This window comes from Taudactylus pleione, unplaced genomic scaffold (genome assembly GCF_031769625.1).
Source record: "Taudactylus pleione unplaced genomic scaffold, aTauple2 ptg000185l, whole genome shotgun sequence".
Classification (NCBI taxonomy): domain Eukaryota; kingdom Metazoa; phylum Chordata; class Amphibia; order Anura; family Myobatrachidae; genus Taudactylus; species Taudactylus pleione.
Window position 1 is genome coordinate 228009 of NW_028284587.1, and position 15571 is coordinate 243579.

Below are 15571 nucleotides of genomic sequence, written 5' to 3' on the forward strand. Positions count from 1 at the left end.
ATAGGGGAACATTATCCAATGCCTACATGTGACATCTGGTGATTATAGGGGAACATTATCCAATGCCTACATGTTACATCTGGTGATTATAGGGGAACATTATCCAATACCTACATGTGACATCTGGTGATTATAGGGGAACATTATCCAATGCCTACATGTTACATCTGGTGATGATAGGGGAACATTATCCAATGCCTACATGTGACATCTGGTGATTACAGGGGAACATTATCCAATGCCTACATGTGACATCTGGTGATTATAGGGGAACATTATCCAATGCCTACATGTGATATCTGGTGATTACAGGGGAACATTATCCAATGCCTACATGTTACATCTGGTGATTATAGGGGAACATTATCCAATGCCTACATGTTACATCTGGTGATTATAGGGGAACATTATCCAATGCCTACATGTGACATCTGGTGATTATAGGGGAACATTATCCAATGCCTACATGTGACATCGGGTGAAAGATGAGCACACACTGTACTGTGTATGGAGGCACATAGACGCTGCTGTCGGTTCTCACCTTATACCGTTTGGTGTTGTGCTTCTCCACACATGCCCCATTCAAGCAGAACTTTCCATCGCTGCAGCTTGTGCCATCCGCCCAAGGAAAGTGTCGAGTCTGGCACACAAGTTGCCCCCGGGCTCTGCCCGTGCACCACAATTTGGTGCAATACTGCATGTAAGGGCACGGCTTGGATCCCAGACCAAATGCCAGCTCGCACTGTCGATTCAGGCCATAACCCACACCGGGCAGCTCATCGGGCAAAGAGATAGGCTTCGCTGGCTCATCCAAGAGGCACTCACCTAAACACAGTATGCAACAGAGCACAGGATTAGAGAATAGGACCAAAACAGAGAAATACAGATCTGGTTCATCCAGTGCACACTAACAACCTGTACTTTTGCTCAATGAAATAGACAGGTGTAGGATAGAGCTAAGGGGTCTAGTTACTAAGCAGTGGTGTTAGGAGACAGAATGAAAAGTGATAAGGTGCCAGCCAATCAGCTCCTAGCTGTCATCTCACAGGCTGTGTTTAAAAAATGACAGTTGGGAGCTGATTGGCTGGCACCTTATCACTTTTCACTCTGTCTCCTAACACTGCTTAGTAAATAGACCCCTAAGTGTTATAGTGCAGCTTGCTGTATTGTCATCAGATTGAATTATATTGTAGCGCACACACCAACCAGAGTGTGCACCTGATTTTGCACAAATGTTGAAAATTTTGAGTTATGTGCATAGATTATGCATGTCAACATGGGTGTCCAAACTTTTGCACATTCTGATATCATGCACGTCAACATTGGATGTGAGCGGATTTGGATAAGGAACATGTCTCAGAGGAGGCGTGCCCGGGTCATGAAGGTGGCGCATTATCTGCCTCAATTATCTCTTATAACCCTTAACTACGGGAGCGCACGGTGTCCATCCACTCCTGGTCTGCAGTTAATGAATAATCTTCTGCAACTGCCGGGCGATTTGTGACAGCATGACAGACCCCTCAAATAAGTCCTACAGAAATAGCCGGGCTGCTTGTGTATGAATGCGCTTAGTTATGCAGCAAAAAGGGCATTTCACATTTTTAGGGAAAGGTTATTTCAGTGAAATATCAGTGAGTTTCAGGCCCTGAGTTGGCAAATATTATGGGAGTCGCTCATCTTTAATTCATATGTGGGTTTCGATCAACACACATAAATGACACGTAATACAGACATTCATGATGTCCCCTCACTCTCATGATTCATTTAATGGATAAATGATACTAAACAGTGACATTATCAGGAGCACAATGAGAAAAGTAAAGTGGGAGGGAGTATTTCCAGCGATAATTGTATTCCCACCAAGGAGATGAAGATTGATCTCCCATTGACTGTGACAAGCCTCTATGTATGTGAGCATTTCTGTACGCTTGAAAACCCCCTGAAACGCAGGTTTGGTTGAGTTGCACCTATCTTATCAAATTGAAAATAGTGTGTTAATGAGAGAAGTATCAAGCCTTGTTGAGTGAGATAAAGCAGAGAAGTTATCTAAAGTAACCATACAGCATCTAACTGTCACTTATCTAGCACAGTCTATAAAATTACAGTTAGAAGCTAGTTGGTTGCTATGGACAACTTCTCCATTTCATAGGTTTTAAACATCTCCCTCTATGGGCCGTTTCAATTAGTTTCGCGTATGCGATAAAGTTTCGTCTGCCGGACTTTTCGACCTACAACACGTACTTTAGGCACGTATACTTATCATGCTCGTACCCGCTATTCGTCCTATTCAATTCCAAAAGACGCGAAAAGGGCGACACGCGAAGTCAGAAGAGGCAGAAAGTGTTGTCAGAATCGGGGAAATCAGCCTGAACCCCCCAAAAAGATGCAGAAACATTGGGGATCAATGTAGTAGTGCCCATTAGTCCTAATAAAACTGTTTGGGTTACTTAAGTTGGTACAATTGCCTCTAATTAGCGTCTTTGCACAAGTGGTGAAGAATGGCATTAATGAGTTTTTTTTGGAGAAAATAGGTACTCCTGCCAAATTTGGGGTACGTGAAAATGGGTGCAAGTATATCTGTAAAGTCGCTAAAGTAAAGTTTTAAAAAACTTAAGAAAGGCACCTTAAGCAAACACCTGCAATCAAAAAAACACCTCCCCCATACTTGCAGACCCCCAAAAAGTCTATTTCGCTACTTTTATGTTTGTACCCCCGCTTTGTACTTTTTTGCCCCCAAATTAAAAGTACTTTTTTGGGGTGTTCCTCACTTTATTATAGGGCTTTTTTGAGGCAGTTAGCCTTTGGGGGGCTGTCCCAAGGGTTCTGAGTGGTTTCCCCACCTTTACACCCCAAAAAGAAAAATGTGCCTTTCTTTTCTCCTGATATTCAGAGGAGAATGTTTTTCGCCAATTACATTGCATTGACTTTCCGCATACGTGAAAAGCAGATGGAATTGAAAACAGAGATACAGTATGTTTTCGCCTGGCAAAAAGTCGCAATCGGCGATACTTTTTCGCGGATCTCGGCTTTTCGCTTCTAATTGAATACGGGCCTATGTATGAAGATACATTTAAAGCAAATGAACATACTTTACTAGTGGTTCCATTCACCATTATTACCTTAATTGTGATGCCAGTTGTTTTTATCCATAGATGTGTAATGTATGGATAAAAATAAATAATGTAAAAAACTCTGTACACATACACATTGATACATATACACAGTATGCTGGGTACACAGTCACACTGGTAGATATGTTGGGCGATCAATTGATCGGTCAATATATCTTGTGTGCGTCGGCTGGTGTGTACCAGCGATAGGTCTGTGAACAACTTCGTTCACAGACATCGCGTCGGCTGTGCGGCACAGCCGATGCCTGCAGATATATTGGAGCATCGTGCTGTGTGTACGGGTGGTCAGCCGACCGCGCGTACACTTGCAGCGGAGGCCACGGGGAGGAGGGTGCGACACGCCCCGCGGCCAGCCGAACCTGCGCCCAGAAGAAAAATAATGGTTGCTCAGTGTATAGAAACAACCTTCATCTGCTGATATATCTGTAAGGTGTGTAGTGTATCCAGCTTTAGAGTATCTTATACACACACTGATATACAGTATATACACACAATTAAACATGTGTACAGACCATACTTGCCAAAGCTCCCTCATTGTCAGGGTGGCTCCCTGAAATTGCAGCAATCTCCCTGTATCCCTGGAGAGTCTGGCAATCTCCCTGATTCCACCTTACCCCCATTATGAAGCTGTTATATTAAAAAAAAAAAAAACAGAGATATACTGTATAAATTCAAATGGTATAATTTCCCTGCATTGATTATAAGGCCCAATGATCCCTATGGCTACATACATCTTCTGAAATAGTTCTTACTAACTGCTTTGGGGCTTGTTCACGTGTGGATGTAAGCCAATATTATGACACGCTACTCAGATGTAGCAGTACACGCCCATCACATGTATGACACGCCTCTCAGATGTAGCAGTACACGCCCACTTTACCGCCGCGCTCATAGGTGCTGCTTTCACAAACTGAAATGCTTTTTCAAAAGTAGGCATGTATGGTACAGACACAGAGACACCTATAAACAGACTGACCCATGTATACACAGACACCTATATACAGAGAATCCACACCCTGACGTAAGCTGGCGTTGGCACAGACTCACATTGGCACTCTGGAGTAAAAGGGTTTGGTAAGAAAAGCTCAGGTCATTTTTTTTTTAGTACTGAAGACTAATGATTTATTTCCGAGTGATGATCTGTAATTAACGGAGGATTCACCAATAAACAAGTAAATGTTAAGTCAAGAACACAACATTATTTAGATTTTTCTTGACAAAACTTCAGGACACTAATATCACCTATGTTGTGACTTTGGCCATTAATATGTCAGCAATTAGCGCTGGTTTACCGTAAATGCCACCGATACATCAAATATCCAAGTGATATTCTGCTGACAGGACTGAGATGAAATCTCTACTGTCCCCATAAATCCTGCCCCGAAAGCAACAAACATCTGCAGCCACCCATCCCCTCCACAGAGTCCTATCTGACAGTACATGAAGCCAGATTTCCTGTTAAGTTTACAAATGCAACCGGATGCCAAGAATAAACTGTTTAAAAAGGCGTCATAACTAAGCCAACAATAGGACTAAAGCATTCAGCTGGGGAAATCATTAGAGGCTGCAGACAGCTGTCAGTGTACCCCTGATGTATCAAACTAGGAACATCCATGCCACAGCTGTCAGTGTACCCCTGATGTATCAAACTAGGAACATCCATGCCACAGCTGTCAGTGTACCCCTGATGTATCAAACTAGGAACATCCATGCCACAGCTGTCAGTGTACCCCTGATGTATCAAACTAGGAACATCCATTCTACAGCTGTCAGTGTACCCCTTATGTATCAAACTAGGAACATCCATGCCACAGCTGTCAGTGTACCCCTGATGTATCAAACTAGGAACATCCATGCCACAGCTGTCAGTGTACCCCTGATGTATCAAACTAGGAACATCCATGCCACAGCTGTCAGTGTACCCCTGATGTATCAAACTAGGAACATCCATGCCACAGCTGTCAGTGTACCCCTGATGTATCAAACTAGGAACATCCATGCCACAGCTGTCAGTGTACCCCTGATGTATCAAACTAGGAACATCCATTCTACAGCTGTCAGTGTACCCCTTATGTATCAAACTAGGAACATCCATGCCACAGCTGTCAGTGTACCCCTGATGTATCAAACTAGGAACATCCATGCCACAGCTGTCAGTGTACCCCTGATGTATCAAACTAGGAACATCCATGCCACAGCTGTCAGTGTACCCTTGATGTATCAAACTAGGAACATCCATTCAACAGCTGTCAGTGTACCCTTGATGTATCAAACTAGGAACATCCATTCCACAGCTGTCAGTGTACCCCTTATGTATCAAACTAGGAACATCCATTCCACAGCTGTCAGTGTACCCCTGATGTATCAAACTAGGAACATCCATTCCACAGCTGTCAGTGTACCCCTTATATATCAGCCACGAACCTCTGCTGCACAGCTCTCAGTGTACCCTTTATAAATCAGCCAGGAACCTTCGCTCTACAGCTGTCAGTGTACCCCTTATATATCAGCCAGGAACCTCCGCTCTACAGCTGTCAGTTTACCCCTTATATATCAGCCAGGAACCTCCGCTCTACAGCTGTCAGTGTACCCCTTATATATCAGCCAGGAACCTCCGCTCAACAGCTGTCAGTGTACCCCTTATGTATCAAACTAGGAACATCCATTCCACAGCTGTCAGTGTACCCTTTATGTATCAAACTAGGAACATCCATTCCACAGCTGTCAATGTACCCCTCCAGTATCAAACTAGTAACATCCATTTCACAGCTGTCAGTGTACACCTCATGTATCAGCCAAGAACATCTGCTGCACAGCTGTCAGTGTACCACATATATATTAACCCGGTACCTTTGCTGTACAGCTATCAGTGTACCCCTTATATATCAGCCAGGAACCTCCGCTCTACAGCTGTCAGTGTACCCCATATATATCAGCCAGGAACCTCCGCTCTACAGCTGTCAGTGTACCCCTTATATATCAGCCAGGAACCTCCGTTCTACAGCTGTCAGTGTACCCCTTATATATCAGCCAGGAACCTCCGCTCTACAGCGGTCAGTGTACTCCTTATATATCAGCCAGGAACCTCTGCTCTACAGCTGCCAGTGTACCCCTTATATATCAGCCAGGAACCTCTGCTCTACAGTTGCCAGTGTACCCCTTATATATCAGCCAGGAACCTCCGCTCTACAGCGGTCAGTGTACCACATATATATTAACCCGGAAGCTCCACTGTACAGCTGTCAGTGTACCCCTTATATATCAGCCAGGAACCTCCGCTGTACAGCTGTCAGTGTACCCCTAATATATCAGCCAGGAACCTCCGCTGTACAGCTGTCAGTGTATCCCTTATACATCAGCCAGGAACCTCCGCTCTACAGCTGTCAGTGTAACCCTTATACATCAGCCAGGAACCTCCGCTCTACAGCTGTCAGTGTAACCCTTATACATCAGCCAGGAACCTTCGCTCTACAGCTGTCAGTGTACCCCTTATATATCAGCCAGGAACCTCCGCTCTACAGCTGTCAGTGTACAAAGAAAAGAAAAAGAAGAGCTTGTTATTGGGGCACTCTTATAGTCACATGGAATTAACAAGTGTAAAATTATATAGCCTTTAATAATTGTATGTAAAATTGATAAATACCCTTGTATTGAGCAAAGTTATATGATGTGTGTCAAATGAGACTACATATAGGTCCAAATGTGGAGTAGGCAAAAATATTAAACAAAGGGTAAGTAGTCCCCCACGTCACCATAATGGTGCTATAACAAATGTATGTGGGGAAACAAGTACCCTAATAACCCTAGTCATGTGTCAGATAAAAGTATTATCCCGACGAAATTGTAGGATATATGAGAATGCAATAACAAGTGCTGTGCTGAGTTACCCCTCTGCTGTGTTACCAAACCGTCCCAATCCACCTCCAATAACCTACAGCACCTGGTATTCCCAGGTGGTCTCCCATCCAGGTACTGGCCAGGCCCGTTACTGCATAGCTTCCAAGATCATAATAATATAGACAATGCCAGACAAGATATAGAGTGTGTCCCTACCGGACGAAACGCGTTGAGGCCACCTGACCCAGGCTCTCTAGACATTGGACACTTATACCTAAGAGGACTGGGTACCATTTTAAAAGATAAGTATTTTTTTATTTTTTATTATTTGTATGTTTTCCTACAATTGTCTCCCTATGTTAATGTATCCAAATAAAACCCGTGTTAAAATATACTGATGGGGGATCATTTCTGTATCTATTCCAAAGCCTGTGCGCACTGCACACTCCTCCAAGGAATACTAAGGAGAAAGGTATACTATGATATATTTTGGATATACATACTACACGCTTGATATACAACAATATATGGTACGCAGCTATATGTAGTCCTGTCTTGCTACTCCTATAAAAACAAACTACACTATATCATCTCCTCTTTCCCGGGCTTGAACGAGCCCCTCCTAAGGTGTTCCAGTAGATGACATCTTATACATCCCATCCTGTATGAGCCTTATACCATTGTAAATCAGATAAGCATTAAAGATTTTTTTTCTGGTACGCACACAAAGGGGGTTATTTAGACCCGGTCGCAAGCGCTGAGCGCTCGCAACCGGGTCGATGTTTCCCCACTGGGCATGCGCACGTCGGAGCCGGCTCCGACATGCGCATGCGCAAGACCCGGCTAGCGACGGGTGCCCCGGTGCTACGGGTCTTGCACCAAAGGGGGTGAGCTGTCGATGGTGAATGACACCTAGCCCCGTTTGGGAGGCGGGCAGGGGGCGTGGCCAGCCAAACGGAGGCGTTCCCGATGGAACGCCTGCCGTTTGGGGACGGCCCCACTGACATCAGCAATGATGTCAGTGCGGAGCTTCCTGCTCGATCAGAGCAGGAAGCTCCCTGGGGCTTGCGGTTGACGAGACCCAACCTTAGGGTCTCGTCGCAAGCCCCGATGGTCGTGATGGTCTTGACCATCACGACCATCACCCTGGTCGATTGCAAGAGCTGTGGGTGGTAACCCACAGTCTAGCGATCGACCAGGAGGCGGCACTTTAAAAAGTAAGCGGCCGCCCTCATTCAGAGCGATCGCTTGCAGCAAGCGATCGACTCTGAGTGAGGTCCAAAGTTTTGAGCACTAATTATCACTCTAACCAACTTACTACACTATCAGGCGCATGTCTCTTTAACCCCCTTTTCATATAATTATAAATATATATATATATATATACTGGTCACTGCAGTATGTAGTATAGGCAAGGGCATTGAAAGGGACAAGAGGTGAGGCTGGTGCCTGGGCCTCTCTGGGGACCAAGAGTGGAAAAGAGCAGCACAACTACACCCCCTAGCACTGTTACCCTACTGGGGGGCTACACCCCAAAGCAATGTGACCCTACTGGGGAAGGGGGGGGCTACTGTGACCCTACTGGGGAAGGGGGGGCACTGTGACCCTACTGGGGAAGGAGGGTCTACACCCCCTAGCACTGTGACCCTACTGGGGAAGGAGGGGCTACATCCCCTAGCACTGTGACCCTACTGGGGAAGGAGGGGCTACACCCCCTAGCACTGTGAACCCACTGGAGAAGGAGGGGCTACACTCCCTAGCACTGTGACCCTACTGGGGAAGGAGGGGCTACACCCCCTAGCACTGTGACCCTACTGACGGATACACACCCTAGCACTGTGACCCTACTGACTGGGGATACACACCCTAGCACTGTGACCCTACTGACTGGGGATACACCCCCTAGCTCTGTGACCCTACTGACTGGGGATACACCCCCTAGCACTGTGACCCTACTGACGGTGGATACACACCCTAGCACTGTGACCCTACTGACGGTGGATACACACCCTAGCACTGTGACCCTACTGACTGGGGATACACCTCCTAGCACTGTGACCCTACTGACTGGGAATACACCCCCTAGCACTGTGACCCTACTGACTAGGGATACACACCCTAGCACTGTGACCCTACTGACTGGGGATACACCCCCTAGCACTGTGACCCTACTGACTGGGGATACACACCCTAGCACTGTGACCCTACTGACTGGGGATACACACCCTAGCACTGTGACCCTACTGACTGGGTATACACCCCCTAGCACTGTGACCCTACTGACTAGGGATACACACCCTAGCACTGTGACCCTACTGACTGGGGATACACCCCCTAGCACTGTGACCCTACTGACTGGGGATACACACCCTAGCACTGTGACCCTGCTGACTGGGGATACACCCCCTAGTACTGTGAACCCACTGGAGAAGGAGGGGCTACACTCCCTAGCACTGTGACCCTACTGGGGAAGGAGGGGCTACACCCCCTAGCACTGTGACTCTACTGACGGATACACACCCTAGCACTGTGACCCTACTGACTGGGGATACACACCCTAGCACTGTGACCCTACTGACTGGGGATACACACCCTAGCTCTGTGACCCTACTGACCGGGGATACACCCCCTAGCACTGTGACCCTACTGACTGGGGATACACACCCTAGCACTGTGACCCTACTGACGGTGGATACACACCCTAGCACTGTGACCCTACTGACGGTGGATACACACCCTAGCACTGTGACCCTACTGACTGGGGATACACCTCCTAGCACTGTGACCCTACTGACTGGGGATACACACCCTAGAACTGTGACCCTACTGACTAGGGATACACACCCTAGCACTGTGACCCTACTGAGTGGGGATACACCCCCTAGCACTGTGACCCTACTGACTGGGGATACACACCCTAGCACTGTGACCCTGCTGACTGGGGATACACCCCCTAGCACTGTGACCCTACTGACTGGGGATACACCCCCTAGCACTGTGACCCTACTGACTAGGGATACACACCCTAGCACTGTGACCCTACTGACTGGGGATACACCCCCTAGCACTGTGACCCTACTGACTGGGGATACACACCCTAGCACTGTGACCCTGCTGACTGGGGATACACCCCCTAGCACTGTGACCCTACTGACTGGGGATACACACCCTAGCACTGTGACCCTACTGACTGGGGATACACACCCTAGCACTGTGACCCTACTGACTGGGGATACACACCCTAGCACTGTGACTCTACTGACTGGGGATACACCCCCTAGCACTGTGACCCTACTGACTGGGGATACACCTCCTAGCACTGTGACCCTACTGACTGGGGATACACCCACTGGCACTGTGATCCTACTGGCTGGGGATACACCCCCTGGCACTGTGATCCTACTGGGGTGGCTTTGCTCTTAGGAATCTGGTCATGTCCCAATGTATCAGCCACAATCACAGGAGTTATATAATTATATAACTACAAGCAATATACTTGGAAACGTAACATCAACATAATTACTAGGGCCCTATTTCCCTTCCGTTATCCTCACCATGTCCACTGTCCAAGAAGTCTGTAATGATGGCGGCACTGCACCCAGACCACGGGTTCACTCGGTCAATCTGTATCAGTGTCGGCGACATCATGTGATTCTCCTTCAGCTTCCCAAACACCTCTTCACAGGCCTTCACATTGTCGTGGGGCATATTGAATACGTGACCTTAAGGAGAGAAGGAAAGAGATAAGTATCATTTAGAAATGTCACAAGCTGTAAAAGAGAGAGAGAGAGAGAATGTTGACATCTCTAAAATATATTGGGCTCTATTTATTAACATTATTTTTACTAAAATAAAGTGAAAAGGGGTGTTTCACCCTTTTCACATTATTTTAGTATCACCTGTAGTTATTACAGGGCATTGGAGTAGAATTAGTAAAATTCTACTCCAACCCCTAGGTATCACTTATTTTTAGTAAAGCAGATCGCATTTCCCATAATTGTAATGGGAAATGTGATCCGACCAGAGTTACTAAAAATAAATTGTAAAAAAATACCGGGGGAAGCCCTGTGATAATAACGCCACCTGGAGGTGGCGTTATCCAGGGTCTCCCCCGGTTACCGGGCTCCCACTCTGCTCTAACGGGGAGAGCAGAGGCGGGAGCTGGTACCAGTAATCAGCTATGTGGTTTAAACAGACCGCAAGCTGATTGCTGTAAAAAAAAGAAAAAAAAAATGTAAACATTTTTTTTTTACTTACCTGAATCCAGAGACCGGTGATCGGGCCTCCAGTGATGGCTCCTCTCCGGTCAGCTGGTCTCCCATAGTGCCCTGCTGCCCGGTCATCAGGTGATCGGGCCCCAGTGCAGTATGGGAGATAACCTGATCGGGAAGCCCGGAGAAGATCATCAGGAGGATGCAGGTAAGTGTAATGAAGGGAGGGGGGTCGCGGGGGTCCGCGATCGCAGGGGGCGGGGCTTAGCGTCGGTGGGGGTAGCAGCGACGGTGGGTCGGCGCATGCGCGGGCTCTTAGTCGCTGTATTTTTTCCGAAAATACCGCGACTAGAGTGCGGATGGGATCCGCAGGGACAGAGCTTTATCGCAAGCTATGTCCCTGCAAGGGATTTATAGTAAATCCCTGTGATATTGCCTGAATTCGCAATGCGAATTCACTTGGTAATATCACACTACAATCCGCATTCAATATGCGGATTGTAGTAAATAGAGCCCATTGTCAGAAACTACATCACAAATCAAAGTAGAATAGCTTACACAGTACACGGTATGGGGTAAATTTACTAAGAATCGTATTGGTCCCGATTTGCATTCTCAGGTGATAATATCACTTTTTTGCAAATCAGGAATTTACTATCATTAAAGTCGGGTGATTTGTTCATCTTTTGGGGTTAAAAATCGGGTGATTTAATGCCACAGATTCGTCCGTTTTTAGCATTAGAAATGAATTCACCATCAGCTCAATTCGGAAGTACTTTTCATTCATTTCTGCCTAAATCGTGAATTTACCGTTATTCATTTTGCTATATTCGTCCATTTTTACACTCAAATCGGGGACTCAATAGAAGTTTTAAATGCACCATCTCCAGAGCTGCGAGTTGCCATCCAACATACACAAATCAGTGTGATTTGTGAATGTTTATGAATGGAAAGTGTGTTGTAAGGGTTAATTTAAAAAAAAATAATGTAGAGTCGTCCCCCCCAAAAGCATAACCAGTTCAGACTTGTCAGCCAGTCCTGGTTCCAAAAATTACAGGGAACAAAATGAGTAGGGTTCCACTGTAATTTAAGAACCAGCACCAGGCTGCAGGGCCAGTCCTGGTTTCAAATATAGGGGGGGAGGGAAATGCGTAGGGGTCCCCCTACATTTAAAACCAGCACCGAACCCAAAACAAGCGGGGTGTAATGCCACAGTCCAGAGACCCTATTACCGGGTCTCCAGGGCCAAAGCATTCTTCTCACCCCAAGTCAGTCAGGCCAAGCCGAGGATCTCAGGGGAGGAGTTCCCCCTCTCCCAAAACCCCAGGCTTGGTCTGAAGTCCGGGGCTCTTCGCCCAACCCCTGCAGCAGTGGGTACGGAGGTAATAAAGTGTAAAAAAGTATGAAACTATTGTATTTTACAGTGGAACTACAGGTGCCAGCATGCCTGCCCTTTGGCACTTGCGGAACTACAAGTGCCAGCAGGCAGCCAGCACCCGTACTCCCACTGTAAAATAAATAGTTAAATAAAAACAGTACACACACCGTTTTTAATAAAAGTTTTATTACATGCATACCTCAATCACACATACTTACCTTCTACCAGATGTTTCTGTCCACTTGTCCCTGTAGATTCCAATGGGAGTACCTGCAACAAAGATCCTATACTCACCTGATCCTCGCGCTGGTCTCTGTAGGATCCCGGGGGGTCTTGGCCAAACAATAACACGCTTACCCAAAACCAAACGAACTAGTATTGATGTGTGTCTTGTCACTCATTCCAATATTGCGCGAATGCCAGCTGCCAGGACGTCACGTGGTTTCACATGTCCCTCCAGTCATTCAGAGGCCGATTTACATCTAGCGGCTTCTCATTGGCTGGAACCGACGTGTACCCCGGCCAATGAGAGACCGCTAGATGTATACCTCACTGCTTTTCCATAATACAGTATATACCTCAATGCTTTTCCACTGGTTAAGCAGTCCGGGGCTGGTTATGCTTTTGGTGGGGGGCCACACCAATTTCTTTATTAAAATTAACCCTCAAAATATAAAATAATAAACAAGCAGTCTGCACATATTTCACTGATATGTGCAGCCTGCTTGTTCGGTATAGAAATTCGGGCGGTGAAATCGGGACTTCAAAACGGACAGGAACGACCAAACACACCATCAATCAAAACGATCCTGTCAAAACTGGGAGCTTGGTAAATTCCTGATTTTTAAAGTTAAAAAAACGTCTGGTTTTGATCGATCCTATCCGAGTTGAAAAACGGGACAAATCGGGACCAACACGATTTTTAGTAAATTTACCCCAATGTGTTGATGCTTGACTCTTCCATCATGTACTACAGCATAACCTAACCAATCTATATACAATATACACAACACTGCTTTTCCACAATACAGTTTATACCTCACTGCTTTTCCACAATACAGTTTATACCTCACTGCTTTTCCACAATACAGTATATACCACATTGCTTTTCCACAATACAGTTTATACCTCACTGCTTTTCCACAATACAGTTTATACCTCACTGCCTTTCCACAATACAGTTTATACCTCACTGCTTTTCCACAATACAGTTTATACCTCAATGCTTTTCCACAATACAGTATATACCACATTGCTTTTCCACAATACAGTTTATACCTCACTGCTTTTCCACAATACAGTTTATACCTCACTGCTTTTCCACAATACAGTTTATACCTCACTGCTTTTCTACAATACAGTTTATACCTCACTGCTTTTCCATAATATAGTATATACTGTACCTCACTGCTTTTCCACAATAGTTTATACCTCACTGCTTTTCCACAGTATAGTTTATACCTCACTGCTTTTCCACAATACAGTATATACCACACTGCTTTTCCACAATACAGTTTATACCTCACTGCTTTTCCACAATACAGTTGTTTATACCTCACTGCTTTCCACAATACAGTATATACCTCACTGCTTTTCCACAATACAGTTTATACCTCACTGCTTTTCCATAATATAGTATATACTGTACCTCACTGCTTTTCCACAATACAGTTTATACCTCACTGCTTTTCCACAATAGTTTATACCTCACTGCTTTTCCACAGTATAGTTTATACCTCACTGCTTTTCCACAATACAGTATATACCACACTGCTTTTCCACAATACAGTTTATACCTCACTGCTTTTCCACAATACAGTTGTTTATACCTCACTGCTTTCCACAATACAGTATATACCTCACTGTTTTTCCACAAATCTGAACGGATCTTCCACAAATATTCACTAAGCATATGAATAGAAACACACGCTTTATTTATTAACAGTTATCTGTATACTCGATCAGTCTTTTACTTGAAAATCAATTTTCAATTGCACCTTTACAGTACCAATACTGATAGCGCATGTTATTATTATAACACATGAAAAATAGATTGTGCTGTATTCTAGTGGTGAGAGTGAGAGGGAACCCGATGAGACCATTTATCCTGTAGTATTTTTAATGTGCTCCTCAGGCATTAGCTCACGCTGGATGGTTGTTAAAAACATTTTACAGTATAGTGGCCAGGGCTGCCGCTGAGCTCCTCTGGAAGACTCAGGAGCGCCCAGGCCGTGACCTGCCCAGATGCGGTGGCGTGACATCACAGGTCACGCACGCCGCGTTGGCGCCCATCCTGCCTCCCGCTCCACCAGCCGCCCAGCCCGCTCCCTCTCTCTACAGGCTGCCTGTCTGTCTGCCCTCCCGCCCGCTCGCCCGCTGCTGACAGCTGTGCAGCGTGAGTTTTAGTTTGACCAATGGTCATCATATTTTTCTGTGGGGGCCAGCCATGTTTTATTATTTAGTGGGGAGCAATGTGGTTTTCTTTTGTTTCTGTGGGGGCCAACCATGTTTTTTTTTCTGTGGGGAGCAATCTAGCATATGTGCTCTGTGGGGAGCAATGTGGCATAGCGGTTTTCTGTGGGGAGCAATGTGGCATATGTGTTTTCTGTGGGGAGCAATGTGGCATATGTGCTCTGTGGGGAGCAATGTGGCATAGCGGTTTTCTGTGGGGAGCAATGTGGCAAAGCAGTTTTCTGTGGGAAGCAATGTGGCATAGCGGTTTTCTGTGGGGAGCAATGTGGCATATATGTTTTCTGTGGGAAGCAATGAGGCATATGTGCTCTGTGGGGAGCAATGTGGCATAGCGGTTTTCTGTGGGGAGCAATGTGGCATATATGTTTTCTGTGGGAAGCAATGAGGCATATGTGCTCTGTGGGGAGCAATGTGGCATAGCGGTTTTCTGTGGGGAGCAATGTGGCATATATGTTTTCTGTGGGAAGCAATGAGGCATATGTGCTCTGTGGGGAGCAATGTGGCATAGCGGTTTTCTGTGGGGAGCAATGTGGCATATGTGC

At 46.0% G+C, this 15571-nt stretch overlaps 1 protein-coding gene across 1 annotated transcript in view; it reads right to left on the minus strand.

Annotated features, from left to right (window-relative positions):
• The window catches only part of ADAMTS15 (ADAM metallopeptidase with thrombospondin type 1 motif 15), a 91208-nt gene that overhangs the window by 24796 nt on the left and 50841 nt on the right, over positions 1 to 15571 (minus strand). Inside the window, exons 3-4 of the mRNA XM_088476276.1 lie at positions 10523 to 10690; positions 542 to 825 (exon numbers count right to left, since the gene is read on the minus strand). Of these exons, the coding sequence (XP_088332402.1) occupies positions 542 to 825; positions 10523 to 10690 (452 nt within the window). The remainder of the gene's footprint in view (positions 1 to 541; positions 826 to 10522; positions 10691 to 15571) is intronic.